This window comes from Trichosurus vulpecula, chromosome 2 (assembly GCF_011100635.1).
Source record: "Trichosurus vulpecula isolate mTriVul1 chromosome 2, mTriVul1.pri, whole genome shotgun sequence".
Classification (NCBI taxonomy): domain Eukaryota; kingdom Metazoa; phylum Chordata; class Mammalia; order Diprotodontia; family Phalangeridae; genus Trichosurus; species Trichosurus vulpecula.
Window position 1 is genome coordinate 219,625,511 of NC_050574.1, and position 15,314 is coordinate 219,640,824.

Genomic DNA, 15,314 nt, shown 5'->3' on the forward strand with positions numbered 1-15,314 from the left:
AATATGCATATGTATTCTCAGGGTTGGTTCACAAAATATAATAAACTCTCTTTCTCTAAGACAAAAGTAAAATATTTATTAGGAACATTATTATTAGGGTACCAGAAGGCAAGATTTAGTAAGGTACTCATCATCAATCCTGGGAATGCCCATATCTCAAGCATTCTTTCTGTCAAGCTTCCATGCAAGCAAGTTCTTCTAGGTAAGTTCCTCCCTCTATCTGTTTCTCTCTCCACTTGCTTCTTTCTTTGCCCACACCTCTCCCTCCAAGCAATACAATATATACTTTTTCTAATCAAAGACTTGATTGGCTTAGTGCCTAGAAGCTTGGAAATCAGGACTTAATTGGAAAGGTGTGGAAATTCCCTGTGGCCTAGAGCCTAATTGGCTCTATATCAGGGTTCCATGTGAGGCGTATTAATGGGTGGGGAAGATCCTATATCCCATTAACCTTACATATGGATGTTCAATTATTTCTTACATCTTAGTTTTATTCAGATCTACCTGGATACAAAAAATACTGACAAGAAATATGTGCTATTGCTTTCAACGTATGATGATGATGAATAGATTTTTCATGCTGCTTGTCTTTTAAATAAAGATATAATATATTCCATGTGGACACACAGATACATAAAATGAAGGGTTACCATGAAGACATTTTCATTTCACAACCTGTCAGTTTTTGGAGGGTTGTACTCATTGGGAATAGAGCACTATTTGCTAAACTATAGCATGAATATATGTAGGTTTGTCCTAAACAGATGGCCAATCCTAGAATCAGAAAGATCTGGGTTCAAGTCCTAACACATACTAGCTGCTTAACTGTGGACAAACTATCTTTTTTTTTTTTTTTAATAAACCATTACTCTTCTTGACATGCCTCCCTCCCCCAGATAATCTTGTAAAATTATAAACTACAAAAAAGCTGCACATCTGCTTTGGCAAAGTATATACACAGTTCCTGTGCTGATGAAATCGCAGGACTAGATAATAAACTCTCTTAAACTAAAATGGAAGCTGGGACATGGAGTATGAGTGCAGAGTAGAAGAATAAGGATAAGCCAAATTTTTCTTATTGATATGAGTCATTGTTGATAGCTATTAATTACACTTCAGAAAGTATCCTTATTTCTTTCTGTTTTTCATTTAAAATCATTTGGTCTCTTATCATATGTATCTTAACCTCCAATAGTAACCTGACAAATGAATTGCACTATTAAAAAAAAAACTTGCCTATAGTTTTCTTGTTTAAAGACTTGAAATGAATGAGATCTTTCCTCATGATAATAGCTAAAAATTTCTGCTTTAGGGAAACTCCTCTAGTCTAACACACCTTACAATGGTTCTGGTTAAGATACCTCATTCTAATGAAATTAGATCTTTATAAAGTAACTGTAGTAAATTCACTAAGTGGAGATATTCATACTGGGAGTTTGGAAAATAACTCACACACTTTACCAGATGAAAAAAAATAGAATGATCTTTAACTTAACATAATAGAATATTATGTTTGGAGTTGAGAATGATCTTAGAGGTCATCTAATGCAAACCTCTTCTATTTTAAATGTGAGGAAACAAATAAAAATGAAGTGACTTGCATAAAATCGTACTCCCTACTAATTGTTAGAGTTAAGATTTAGGCTTCCCAGACTCCAAAATCCAGTATTCTCTCCACTAAATCAGGCTGAAGATTATTCTGGGAACTATATGAAGGCTTGATTAGAATTGAAGATGCTAGAAACTGGGAGACTAATTCTGACATCAACATTATTTTTACTCTCCACAACCTCTCCTGGTTTTGGACTTCAAAACTATGCCTTATCTGCAATGTCTCCTTGCAACACTCATCAGTTCATGTGGGACCACTGTTTTGTTTTTCCTCTTCTCCTTTTGGTGAGTTCCTCCTAAGTCTTCATTTTGAGGAGGAGCTAAGGACAACCAGTCTTTATTCCCCTCACTGCTTGCTTTTGATTTTCCAGCCTTCATTATCATGCCCCCATGTGGGTATATTCACAGCCTTCCACTACTTCCAGCTCCCTTTTGTGTCTTATCTTCCCCATTAGATTGTAAGCTCCTTGAGGGTATGGACTGTCTTTCTTTTTGCTTGTACCTGGATCTCCAACACATAGCACAGAGACTGACATATGTAGGCACCTAATAAATGCTTTTTTTTATTTGCCTTACCAAAGGTATATGTCCATCCTTCATATTATCATCAAGTTAACACAATTCTGAAAAATTCCCTTCTTAATTACCAACTATATCCTTGGCATATGCAGTATTGTGTCTTGTTACTTTCTCATATATTCTAGTTACTTTTATATTCTTAAAAACATTTCCTTAAATAATTCCTATTTTTTTAAATAATTCATAATTACATTTCCACATACATAGCTAAAATAAATTTTTCTTTGAAAACTTTCCCATTTTGAATGTGCACAACAGGGAGATTGTGTTTATTAAAATCCCTACTTATATTTTCCCCAATGAGTAACAGCAGTAGAACAGTTTGATAAACATATGCATACAAATACATACACACCCACAGACATTTTTTCTCCTCTAAGGGAAAAAATGGGAATAGTAGTTTTCAGAGAGCAGCTTGTCTGAATAATGTTTATGTAACAGTCAATACCTGTTGGGGAGAAGGTAACTTGCTCTTATTTGTTAGTCTTTGCTTTTTAATTCCATGATGGCAAAGTTTTCTTCTGATGTGTTCTTCTGTTTCAAATCGATGCAATTTTAGGTCAATTTCTCTTTCCTCTATATCAGTCTGGTCCTCCTGATTCTTTTTCTTCCTTTGGTCCATTCTCCCATTGTCATTTTTTGAGCTACACTGGGATGCTTCAGAAGAATTTTCCAAAAGTTCTATATTTTGATCAACAACTCTTTCATCTGCAGCTATTCCTTCTGCTACCATTGCCTGTCAGGCCAAAAGTTAAATACATGTTCAGGAACAACACTAAGAAATTTCCTCAAAAAAAAATCCAGTAAAACATTATTGTAAGTTAATTCAGCACCATGGGTTTGATTGGTGGTCAGAATCCTAGCCTACATAGTAGGGCGTCTTATTTTTTTCTCAAATCCAATCATGTTAGCATTCCTGTTATTTCTCATTCTGATATTGTTCTGGAGTACCCAGAATTATACCACACATAGCTATTCCCTTACTATTGAATCAGGAAGACTCTCCTACTTCACATTTAGTGAATGAAATATTTTCTTTCCATATGTAATTATGTTGTTAATAAAAACACTAGAAATAAAGGAAGTTGAAGCTGATATCCATGTATGAGGACTGACTATTATCAGTATTGCTGGTTAGCAAGCTTTGTACTATATCCTGGAAAGTAACTATCTGACAACCGAAATGTTGTATTAGAATGTGGAGTTCTGTATCAGTCTCACAACCCAGGCATCTGTGCCTATTACAGAAACATACATGAGTATGAGTATATGTATAGATACATATGTGTGTATATGTTTGTCTTTATATTCACATATATACATACACACACACATACACACCGCATATAGGGGCCTTAACATATGTTTGCTTCATTGATGTGTGTATATAAATATATATCTGCATATCTATCTATCTATCACTCTATCTACATCTCTCTCTCCCAACCTACTTCTCTATCAATGGCCAAAATAGATGTCACCAGTGTAAGAGATGGGGGAGCTGTTTTCTTTCCACAGGGTTAAAAGCATTGCTCTTCTTCCCCCAGCTTTAGCAGAATGTAAGTCAAGTGATTGATTGGAACTACTTCCAATCAGAATTCTGATCCAGAAGAAACCGGATGCTTGTAAACATGCTTAAACAAGCCATTTGAGGAGGGCATGATGTAGGCAGTCAGGGGGTTGTATCTGGCCAATGAAGAGTCTGGTGGAAGATTTGAAGGGGGAGGTTCTATAAAAGGATTGGTGTCTATCTGAGTCCTTTGTACTCCCTTTGCTCTGTTCAGGGGATGTACCCATTTATTCAGACTGAATAAATGTAAAATATAATTAAAATGCCCCCAACCTCTACTGTTTGGGTGGTGTACTTTCTCATGAGAATGAATAATAAATGCCTTTTCTGATGTCAGGCTAGGACTCTGAACTCTTTATTGTGCCATTGCACGCACCAGTTAGAAGCCAAGAGAATGAAGGCAAAAGTTGGAAAAAACTCCTAGTTTTTAGCACCTGGTTTATGAGACTGACACAGAACTCCACATTGTAACTGAGGTCCCTGGGCAAAGATTCAGGGTCATAAAAGGTTCTGGTGGATTATTATTACCTAGTTACTGTGATTGTTTCAACTATTTTTCAGGGTGAATGATAGGTATAATTAATTTAGAAGAATGAAATAATAAGTTACCATCTATTTGAAGGCAGAGTGATAGATGACAGAGTCTCTGGTGGTGAGTTTTACCCTTATGTTTATATGAAGATTTTAAGGTTGCAATGATAATACCTGAGCTTTTTCTTCTCTTCTCTGTTGACATAACAATGCCTGGTATTTTATCTCTCTTTTCTTAGCTTCTCTAATAGTTATTCGATTCTGTTTTTCATAAGCCATGATGACTACAGCTAGTATCAAAGTCATCAGATAAAAGGAGCAGAATAAAATTATGACAATAAAAAATATCACGTAGATCTTCCCAGCAGCACGTAGGATCTGAAAAAGGAGATAGGAAAATTGTTTGTTCTTCTATTTCCTCATTTGTATTTTTTTTCAACAAGACAAAGAAATTTTAAAGTTATTTATCATTATTTTAAAATTTTACTTCCTGGATAGTCAACCAATAGAGACACCAAATGCTTTAATATTACCTCATACTATGTACACACCGAAGAATAAGGTTATTTATTAAAAAAAAAATAGAGGTAGCTAGGTGGCGCAGTGAGTAGAACACCGGCCTTGGAGTCAGGAGGACCTGAGTTCAAATCTGAACTCAGATACTTGACACACTTATTAGCTGTGTGACCTTGGGTAAGTCATTTAACCCCAATTGCCATGCCTTCCCCCCCTCAAAAAAAATAAAAACATCGCATGGAGTGATCATTGGATCTGGAGTTATAATACTTGGGTCCAAATCTGGATCTTCCCACTTACTTATTATTTGTGTCATCTTGGGTAATTCATGTTACCTCTTGGAGCCTTAGTTTCTCTATTTGCAAAATAAAAGGAATGACCTAGATAACTTCTAAGTTCCTTTCCTGTTCTATATCTATGATTCTATGATCTACCTAAAAAGTTATCAGTATTAAAACAAAAAGTAGGTGGATGAGACACTATTTAAATGGGGAGTTAGGGATTATGATTCCAGAACTGGAAGGAGAGAATGAGAAGGCAGCCAGGGAGGAAAGTGAAACATAACTTCAGCTGGACTGAAGGGATATAGTGGGTCCCTATGAGTTACAGAGACTTGAAGATTGTGATGGCCTTTGTGGACAGTAATGACAGAAAAGCAAAGACACTGAAGTGTCTTACTTTACTGGGGGGAGGAGATAGCCACAGTTTAAGTTGTGGTTGGTGGACCTTAAGAACCCAACTTCGCTAAAGATGGGAAACTGTGGAGGCCTGCCTCAAGTGGTTCAGCCTGGGAAGGTGACTGAAGCTTTCAAATACTTTGTGCAGGTGTATGGGATATATGTCATCAATTTGTATGATTTGGCTCTTCCAATAATACACACACTCCACACACAGAATGAGCTCTGGAGAAAGTGTCTACACTCACTGTCTTACCAGCATGCAGTCAGAGAGGACTGCAGGAGTCCTAGAACCAGTTGATGTGCTAGGCAGACCTCTGACCATGGAGGGGTCCTGCTAAGCAGATGCATATCTCCTGAAATAACACAGGTCCTGCATCCCCAAACTGAACACCCCCATAATGTAATATTTCATCTAGTGATCATAGATGACCACTTGTAGCCTCTCTTTGGTAGCCTGGTTGGTTCTTTTAACCTTTTATTTGTACATAACCAGTCACACTTCCACACCATCATTATAACATTCCAAAATTTAAGGAAATATGGTTTCATTAGGTTTCTTTGTGTTTTCTCAACTATGTATCAGATAAGATTCTTTGATTACAATTCTACATGGATGTACACATGTGCATGCATATGAAGAGTTCTGTGAATTTAGAATTTTCTTGTTAAATTTTCACAAAAGAAAAAAGTCCTTTCACCATCTCTTATCTAGATTATTTCAAAAGTCTTCCAGTTGGGCTCCCTGCCTGAAATCTGTCTCTCTACTCTAATCCATCCTATACACAATTGACAAAGTAATTTACCTTAAACAGGGAGATGACCATATGATTCTCTTACTCAATATTTCTGGTTCCTCCCTATTGGCCCTAGACCTCTTCTGTTTATTTTTAAAGGCCTACATAATATTGTTCTACCCTAGGTTCCATCCTCATTGGCCACTCCTACCTCTCACATTCTGTGAGCCAGCCAACCCTGCTTTCTCCTTTTCCCATGCCTTTATGCTAGCTATTCCACACAGCTAGAATACATTCACTTCTTACTTCTGCCTCATTGAAACCCTCTCTTTCTTTAGGACATAGCTTAAAGACTATCTCCTGCATGAAGTTCTCTCTCTAAAACTATCCTCCATTTAACAATATTGCCTATATTTATATCTATTCACTTTATATTGATGATGTGCACATTTTTATGTTTACATGCAGCTGTTGAATCTCTGCTTTTCTAAGTTCCTTGTGAATAGGTATATTGTCATTATTTGTTCTTTAATCCACAGCCTTTAGCACTTTGCCTGTAATATAGTAAATACTTAATATTTGATTGATAAAAACTCCATATAATTATAAATAACAGTAAAAAGATGTAATAAAATACATAGCCTGAGAATAAAATAAGGTGATCATCGTACAACACAAATACAGTTTTAAAACTGTAATAAGTAGATGAACTCTTTTAAAAATCTACCGAAAAAACTTATAAAATTCCTCCACATTAAGATGATAATTAAAGATAAAGTAATGTGAGTTTTTGTGCATAAAATATAATGCTTTGCTAGGCTCTCACCTGTTGGTAAAGGTTTTCCCAATAGTCCAAGGTCATTAATCTAAATAGCGTCAACACAGCCCAACCAAAATTATCAAAACTTGTGTAGTTGTGATCAGGATTCATGCTGGCTTTCACACACATGTATCCCTCTGGACACTCACTATACTCAAAAAGAGAGAAATTACTCACTTTAGATTGGTTTCTGATTAGATATATCTGATTAGGCATCACAGGTAATAAATAACAAAGAATTAAATTTTAAGACAAAGTATTAAATCCAAATATGGAACTCTTTACCAAATGTTCTACATACAACTGCTTTCAGTTACAATAAACAAATCCAATCCCTAACCAATAAAGCAAGCAGAGTAAGATGAATTTTAAATTAGTCTATGCATCTTACAAATAAGTTCAAACAATCCTTTAGGTTGGTAATTACTATGGTATTGTGGACCTCAAAGCTGACCTCAAAGCCAGGAAGAGTCAGTTCAAGTTCAACCTTTGGCACTTGACAGGCTATGGGACCATGGCAAGTCATTTAACCTCTTAACACTGTAGAGTAACTCTCTAGGTCTGTAAATTATAAAGAAAGTGACTGTTTGCAACTGGGAGTTCACCTGTATCAAAGAAATCACAGGCCTAAATTTGATGTTCAGATCCCAAAGGCCACTTTTTATCCATATGACCTTAGGAAAATCACATCTCTCTGTACTTCCCTTTGTGAAATGTGGGGGTTAGACTATATGACCTAGAATTTCTCTTCCAGCTCTAAATGTCTGTCTATGACTTAATGATCCAAGGGTTCCTGCCAAACTTTTAATTGTGCACTTCATTTAAATCTCATTTCATTCAATAAATATCTCTTAAGCACCATAAACAAGAAATGTGCTAGGCTTTGTTTATATGCAGAGACTAAAGAAATAGTTCTTGTTCTTGAAAAGTTTATTATCTGGCATGTGGAGTGGGGAGAGGGAGATTAGACATGGATCAATGATAATGCAAGTTATACAATGTTGTAAGACATATAAAGCAAGCTATATAATGAACAGGATAAAAATGAAATGAAAAAGGAAGGCCTGGTTACTTCTTCCTGAAGATAACAAGGAAGTTGTAATGGCTAAATGTTTCCTGAGCAGATCCTTGAAGGAAAAAAAAAAAACAATTTTAATACGTAGAGATGGGAGAGAGGTTTAAGAAATTCCACTGAGGACTTTTTGCTCAAAGAATTGTTCAGCAGGAGAAGACTGGATAAGATTGGTGAATTATCAAATAATCCAATTTGACTGGAATATAGAGTGCATGAATAGGAGTAACATGAAAAAGTAAATTCACACCAAACTCTGAAGGATTTAGCCCTCCTGTGGTAGGAGGTAGTATTTTGTTGCGTAGGCAATGAAAAACCAATGAAAGTTTTCACCACCTGTTAGAATAAAGTTGCATCCAACAGAATGTAATGTATAAGTTTGAAAATAGAGCTCTACTATTGTGGGTGGGTTTTATCTTCAGATATATCTTCAGGTCAAACCCATGGAGTCTGAGCAAAACTTCATGGTACCTAAGCCATCTACAAACAGTACTTGAACACACAGGAAATGGTAAAAGATTGGAAGCTACCCGTTTTTATTCAGAATGTCTTGAAACCATTATGTCACCTTTTAGCAAGTTTGTTTAAACACACACACACACACACACACACACACACACACACACACACACATTGAGAAGCTGTGCCCCACCATTTTTATCATTAGATAGGCACCTTGAGGACAGGGACAATGTTTATCTATCCCTAGCAAAGCCCCATATAGTTCATGACATATGATAGGTACTTGAGAAATATCTGTAGCATTTTTATACTAAAATAATAGTGGGGAAGTGTGTGTCTATGTATATGTGTATGTCTGTGTGTGTGTGTGTGTGTGTGTGTGTGTGTGTGTTTAAAGGAAGTAGCATGGCTTATATGCTAGCATTCCATACAGTAATGTTCTCAAGTATAGCTTTCAACCATGAAGGTTACAAGGACACTAACCAGCTACCCCAAAGTGGAACAGTCTTCTTTAGAAAACAGTGAATACCCCCCTCAGTAGAAAATCTTTAAGCAAATCTTTAAAGGTTACTATTGGGGTAGGTTATAACGGAGAGTCTTCTTTCATATACAGATTGATGTAGATGGCTTCTTAGGACGCTTTCTCACTGTAAAATTTTATAATGCCCTATGAACAGAGTTAATTCACCGTCACAGCCTCAAGTTATCTATGAGAAAGTGTTAAGAATACTTGCTCTCCTTATCTCAAGGAGTTCACTGTTAGAAAGGCACTTAAACTGTGAATGCTGTATAAACTAGGGATGCTGCTGTATTATGTTAGATCATCACATCCCAACACAATGTTTGGTACATGGCAGACACTCAAAGAAAGCATATCTGACTCATGTTACATCACAATCTGATACAATCTATACAGCAAAACAACATTATTCAATACTACTTACCCTGTATATGTACTGTTACCACAAAGGAGAGCATCCTTTTGTCCTTCCAAATAATAAAAATAGTCTATTTGGAAAGAATGTGAATAAGATAATTTATTACTTCTGAATTACCTAGGGTATTAGAAGCTATTTATATCTACACCATATATAAAGGCTGAACATTACACAGAATAGTACAGTATGTGGTATTTTTCCTGTCCTCCCTTTTCTATATTTCTTAGTATTATAGAATCTAGAGAGGGAATAAATATGAGAAATCATAAATTACAAGTTTTGCTTTTTAAAGATGGGAAAACTGAGGCCCAGAAAGAGTATAAGACTTGTCCAGGGTCACATATATAATAAATATCAAAATTGGGAACTGAACCATGTGCCTCCAATTCCAAAATAATTACCCTCCCCATTCTGCAACACTGTCTTCTTACCCCACTATGTGGCCAGGCCTGTCTTCAACTTTTAGACATATTTCACAATGAAACAGAAACATCTGGAAGTGTAATGAATTATTTTCCTTTGGAACTCACATAGCTCTCTTTTGCACTTAAACTGTAATTTATAAGAGAATAGATTTCATCTATGAGTCATATGTTCCTTCTAAACTAGAAGATCCAAGTACTTTGTCTTATCCAAACTTTTCATCCCACCCTCTACTTCCAACATTATATTTGCACGTAATAGGAATTCAATAAAGATTTGTCAAATTGAATCATAATCATATGAAAAACCTCTTTGGTTAAAACCAAAGAAAGTTTATTATCTTGGTTCTCAACTCTGTACCCTGAAGAAGGATATGATATACAGAGCAGCAAATACAATTCTAGGCCCACAAAGAAATGCATACCCATAGGTAGAATGCCAACTGCAAATTGCTTAGGTTTCTGTTTTTGTCTTTGTAATTTTGGTACCAAATTGTATATAGTAAATGGTTAAATAAAAAGTACTTACCAAATAAATAACTATTAAGTTTATTCAATCTCTCATTCCAGCTTGTTTTCAAATCTGACCTGAAAGACCTGACTTTTCTTTTTCTGTCCCTTTACAATAACTTAAAGCCTTATTTACTGGTTTACTTTACATCCTGTGTCCTAGGTTTGATGTAGTAAAAAGGGCACTAGCTTGGGAATTGTGTCCCTAGGTTCAAATTCTGATATTGCTACATAATAACTAGTTTTTTATATAAAACATTATAGATATGTGTTGTGAGGGAGGGGTTGGAAAGGATAAAAGGAGAGAGGGGAGGAGACAGGAGGAGAAGAGAAAAGGGAGAAAGAGAGAAATGAAGAAGAAAAAAGAGGGGAGGGAAGAAAAAGGGAGGGTAAGAGAAAGGAAGTGAGAGAAGAAAGGAGAAGAGAGAAATAGAGAAAGGAAGTTAGAGAAGTGAGAGGAAGTGGAGAGGAAGAGAAGGAAGGAGAAAAAGATGGAAAAGCAGAAAGAACCTCAAATAGTACTTATATAGCTCTCAAAAATTCTGTGATTAAGAAGGTGACCCCTTCCACCTATGAATCTTTGAATATTAAATTTGTAGATGACACTACATAAACTGAGAGATACAGCTAGAGAGATTTTACATTGCTGCCTTTCCGCCATTTCCTGAACTCAGAATTCAATCTCCTGCCAATGCTTTGCATGGGCTCTCTCCATTGCTAGAATGCATTCCCCTCTTTACCCACATTTCTAATTATCTTTAGGTTATATTAAACTCTAGCTTACAAAATGCAACTTACCGAAAGACTTTTCTGATGCCCAAAGGTCATGCTCTTTCCACAGATTATTATGTCTATATTTATGATATTTTAATTCTCCAATAGTATATAAACCCCTTGAGCAAAGGACTGTCTCACATTGTATATGCCTAACAAATGACTATTAGGGAAAGGAGAGGAGCCAAGATGGCAAAGTAGAGAAGCACTCGGCTGAGCTCTCCCAAATTCCCTTCCAAACAGCTCTAAAATAGTAATCAAATTCTGGAGCCATAAACCAACAGAAGTCAGGTGAAACAATTTCCCAGCCCAGAACAAATCAGGAAAGGTGTGTCTCACCAGGGTGGTCGTGGGCACCTGGAGCACAGGACAGATATCAAGGCTCTATGCCTTGGGTGCGGCTACCTGGAGCAGCAGCTGCTTTGGAGTCTTTTATCGCACAGACCATAATGAGGATGGAAAACTATGCAGGGAAGCAGAGGCCCAGGTTGAGGTTCCAGGGTAGAGAATAACTGCTAGTGTTCACTCATGTGATGGCAATAGGGACTCTGCTCTCAATTCCAAGTTAGAGGGGAACACTAGCAAGTAAAACTCAGGAGAGTGGAGAATCTGGTTACAGAGTCAGGAGGAGTGCTAACGCTGGCTGATACAGGGGAACAAGATCCCTTCTTGGGTACCAGAAAAGCAGTGACCACACATCTCCTTAGAGCACATCACCTCGGAAGCACTGAAAACCTAGACTCCCAGAGATAGCTCTGAAAAGAGCAGCAAGAAAGGGCTGAAGTTTGGGACAATACTCCCTCTACCCCAGGAGCAGAGCCCACCTGTATGGTCTGGAATTCCCCTGGCTGGAGAACATTGTACCTCCCCCATAACAATGGGGTGTTCTTTTGATATGAAAGGAAGAGGCCAAGTATCTCCAGACTGATTATAGGTAGTAGTTCAATAAATCATTATGGATACTTACAAAACAGGTACCATCTTTGGCCTGGGGTGGCAGCCAGAAAGTTCAGTGGATCCCTGCCAAAGAACCCCCAAAGTTCCCATGGTAATTGTACAAAATAAAGGGAGGAGAAGTTAGTGAGTGCATCACTATTGATTGGTTGATATTTTTGGTTTTCTGTTTAGTGATGAGCTGGGAGTTTTAAGCCAATGTCATATTCAAACAAGTTTGTGTACTGATCATGTCCCAGTCACATATAGGTTATGATATTCTTGTTATGGCTTTCATAGGTCATAGTACCTAAAATTATGAATCAGTATCTAAAATATAATTTAGTATCTAAGTTCTGATTGTTAACAAGTCACCATGTTTGGGCTCCCACCTTTCACAGAGTTTAAATTTTTATGGCTTTTCACTTATTACTATATTGTATGGCTTTTCCCCATTCAGGACTCCACACCAACTTTACTGTAAAAATTGAGCAATAGGCTAGAAAAAATAGCAAACAATAAAAATGAACCTGATCATAAGAAGTTACTAGGGTGACAGGGAAGATCAAGACATAAACCCAGAAGACAACAATGTCAAAGCACCTACAAGCAAAGATTCAAAGAAAAATGTGAATTGAATACAAACCCAAAAAGAAGTCCTACCAGAACTCATAAAGGATTTTAAAAATCAAAGAGGTAAAAGATAAATTAGGAAAAGAAATGAGAGTTACACAAGAAATTATGAACAGAGAGTCAAAAGCTTGGTAAAAGATGCACAAAAACCCATTTAAGAGAACTCCTTAAAAAGCAGATTAAAAAAGAAGTACAAATCTTACAGAAGAAAATAATTCCTTAAAAATGAGAAGTGGGTAACTGGAAGCAAGTGACTCCATGAGACACCAAGAACCAATAAAACAAAATCAAAAAAGGAAAAAAAAGAAGAAAATGTGAAATATCTCATTGGAAAGACAAGTGACCTGGAAAATAAGTCAAGAGGAGATACCTTAAGAGTTATTAGACTACCTGAAAGCCACAATAAAAAAGAGCTTAGACATCATATCTCAAGAGATCATCAAGGAAAAGTGCCCCAACATCATAGAACAAGAGGGTAAAATAGAAGTTGAAAGAATCTACTAAACACTTCCTGAAAAAAGATTCCAAATTGAAAACTCCAAAGAATACTATAGGCTAATTCCAGAGCTGTTAGGTCAAGGAGAAAATATTGCAAGCAGCCAGAAATAAACCATTTGGATATCATGGAGTCACAGGATCACAAAAGATTTAGCAGCTTCCACATTAAAGAAGTAGAGGGCTGGGAATATGATATTCTGGAGGGCAAAAGATCTAGGATTACAACCAAGAATAAACTATCCAGCAAAAGTATAATCCTTCATGGGAAAAATGGATATTTAATGAAATAGAAGAATTTCAAGCATTCTAGATGAAAAGACCAGAGCTAAATAGAAATTTTACTTTTAAATATAAGACTCAAGAGAAACATAAAATGATAAATATGAAAGATAAATAAGGGAATTAATAAAGTTAAAATGTTTACATTTCTATATGGGATGCTGATAATTGTAAGTCCTAAGTCAGTAAGTTAAATGACCCCATCACTAGTAGTCTTGAAGCATAGCTATATAGATGATTATCTGTCACATGTTATAAAGGGGATTCTTATTCAGGTATGGTTTAGAATAGCTTACTGCTGAGCACCCTTCAATTTCAGATTTTGTAATTATGTATTGGATCAAATTGTTATCCTGCACTTATTTGCATGAATGGACTTTTAGCAGGAAGGCATTTTTTAAAATGTAATCACATTTGCCTCTAATCAAAAAGTAAAATATATTCTAATTATGTTTTTTAATTCCCTTATCAATTGCTTCTTTTTTGTAAGTAGTTGACATTGACTGTGATGTTCAAAGTCATGTAATTTAAGCTGTCTTTCCAACTGTAGTGGTAGCTTATACATACCTTATATACTTCTCACAGCAAATATTATGGAAATATAAAATTATCAATCAGAAAATAATGCTGGATGTATCCCTGCTTCAAGTGGCCCCTGTTGGAATCAAATAGTCACCTCAGTCTCACTGACACCTTGATGTTATCAGATTATTTCAGAACCCTAACTCATTTCCGCATTTCAGTCTCACATCTTTTTATATATCCTATAAATATATCCAAGATCCATCCTTTTGATGCATAGCTTTATCAGTTCATTGCTAACATTTCCTCCCCGCCAAAAAAAAAAAAACTCTTCATGTACCTACAGAATGAAGTCCAATGCCCTTAGCCTAGTATTCAAGGCTCTCCACAGTGATAATATAACCTATCTTTCCAACCCTGTATTATACTGCTTTGCTTCATGTACTCTATGCTCCAGACAGCATGGAATGTTCGCTATTCCCTGAATGCTTCTTTAGATTTCCAACCATTCTGACTTGGCTCAGGCTATTCCTTTACCCTACAATTCTCTCCTTTCATGTCAGAATCCTTTTGAGGCCCAGGTGAAAGACTACCTTCTCAATATATTTTCCCCCAACTCTCTCAGTCAGAAATAATCATGCCCTCTTATGATCATTTCCTAGTCTTTTTTGTATTTGTATGGTCTAGTTTTTATTATTTCCTGTCTAGGCCTCATCTCCCCTACAAATTGTATGCTTCTTATAGGTAGGAACCCTGTCACATTCAGCTTTGTATGCCCATTGCTTAATGTAAGAGAGTTATTTCTACATAGTAAGTATTTAATAAATGCTCGTTAAAATGAATTCAATTTCTTAAATAACTTGGTAAAATATATAATAATGGGTTCTTTTAGTTTAGTTTGTTTATTTCTGACCTTTTGGTTGCTTCTGTATGACCATTTTTGGTCACTGTCAACCTACTGAAGAAAAAAGAAGGTGGTAGTGTTCCAGAAGGCAAGCTGATCATTGGTAATATAAAGTGCAAGGTGGGGGAAGAGAGTGAGGATTATGGTGGTGGTGATGATATTGGAGGTGGCTCTGAGCACAGAGAAGGAAAGATCATCAGGTCAGCTGTCACCTACTCTGAGTCTCCCAGAGTAGGAGCAGAAGCCCCAGGCTACAGAAGCCACTGCCCATGGCTTATTGTATGTGATACGAAAGGCAGTTACACACTTCTCCCAGTTCCCTAATA

At 36.3% G+C, this 15,314-nt stretch overlaps 1 protein-coding gene across 1 annotated transcript in view; it reads right to left on the bottom strand.

The window, feature by feature from the left end:
* Positions 1 to 15,314, bottom strand: part of LOC118837898 (sodium channel protein type 9 subunit alpha-like) — an 86,159-nt gene that overhangs the window by 54,619 nt on the left and 16,226 nt on the right. The window contains exons 7-10 of the mRNA XM_036745038.1: positions 9,520 to 9,583; positions 7,048 to 7,189; positions 4,466 to 4,669; positions 2,639 to 2,926 (exon numbers count right to left, since the gene is read on the bottom strand). Coding sequence (XP_036600933.1) covers positions 2,639 to 2,926; positions 4,466 to 4,669; positions 7,048 to 7,189; positions 9,520 to 9,583 — 698 coding nt within the window. The remainder of the gene's footprint in view (positions 1 to 2,638; positions 2,927 to 4,465; positions 4,670 to 7,047; positions 7,190 to 9,519; positions 9,584 to 15,314) is intronic.